The sequence below is a fragment of the Dinoponera quadriceps genome, unplaced genomic scaffold (assembly GCF_001313825.1).
Source record: "Dinoponera quadriceps isolate SergipeBrazil2010 unplaced genomic scaffold, ASM131382v1 scaffold7892, whole genome shotgun sequence".
NCBI lineage: Eukaryota > Metazoa > Arthropoda > Insecta > Hymenoptera > Formicidae > Dinoponera > Dinoponera quadriceps.
Window position 1 is genome coordinate 1,936 of NW_014561755.1, and position 1,002 is coordinate 2,937.

Below are 1,002 nucleotides of genomic sequence, written 5' to 3' on the forward strand. Positions count from 1 at the left end.
TGTATAAATATTATTTTATTATATCGAAAGTTAATTGGACAAGAATAACACATGTGGAATTAGACTGTATGCTATTTTTAATTCCATCGAAGTACCTTTGCTAGTAAGAAGTCCTTCGCCTAACCAAGGTTTCAAAAGTTTATAATTGAAGCCTTTCACGATATGTTTCGTGCTGTTTAGTATTTTCTAAAACCATGCATTAGACAAAATTAAAAATTATGTTGTTATTACCGACATTTGGAGTTAAAAAATGGAATACAAATATGTTACGCTAAGGATTATGTATACTATGTTAAGTAAAAACTGTAGACATTTAATCATCGGTAATGAAAATGCTATACGACCGAGATGAAATTATTTTCTACGACAATTTCATTACTTCCATGTGATCTGGAGTGCAAATGCAAATGTTGGGTATACCGAAAATCCAATATTTTAAAATTGGATATGTGCTCATAAAACTCCGTAAATAATACCACATTTTCTCTGAAATATAAAGAATATTAATATATAATTCTTTAATACTACATGACTATTCTTTTCGATTAATCAGCTATTTGATCACCATTAATATCTTACATTTCAATAATGTCTGTTATGGAATTTTGTTTGTGATTAGCAGAACTCATTTAATTCTCAATACATGATGATTAACATATCGGTCACAAATCATTGAAGATTTTATTACCTGGTGAGGCGTTCCAAGCTTGTAAATTGCCTAAAATAGGAAGTGCCATTGGTCCTGGTATACGATCAATAAGTCGTACGTTTCTTCCAAGATGTATAATGTAATGATATAATAGCGCAAGAAAGAGGCATGTTAGCAGTAAGGCGACAATCATGTTGATTAAAATAATGACTCTTAAAACTTCTTTCGTTCGCTTTATGGCCTTTATGTCCTACGCTACGACATGAAAAATGAAATATTATTTTATGAGAAGCAGTCCGCGATGATCTATAATGTCGAAACGTACATTTTACATATATACATATATATATATA

At 30.1% G+C, this 1,002-nt stretch overlaps 1 protein-coding gene across 1 annotated transcript in view; it reads right to left on the minus strand.

Moving 5' to 3' along the window:
- Window positions 1–970, minus strand: part of LOC106751020 (cytochrome P450 4C1-like) — a 2,717-nt gene extending 1,747 nt beyond the window's left edge. The window contains exons 1-3 of the mRNA XM_014631763.1: window positions 689–970; window positions 380–486; window positions 96–186 (exon numbers count right to left, since the gene is read on the minus strand). Of these exons, the coding sequence (XP_014487249.1) occupies window positions 96–186; window positions 380–486; window positions 689–842 (352 nt within the window). The 5' untranslated portion in view covers window positions 843–970. The remainder of the gene's footprint in view (window positions 1–95; window positions 187–379; window positions 487–688) is intronic.
- Between the last annotated feature and the right edge of the window lie 32 nt (window positions 971–1,002).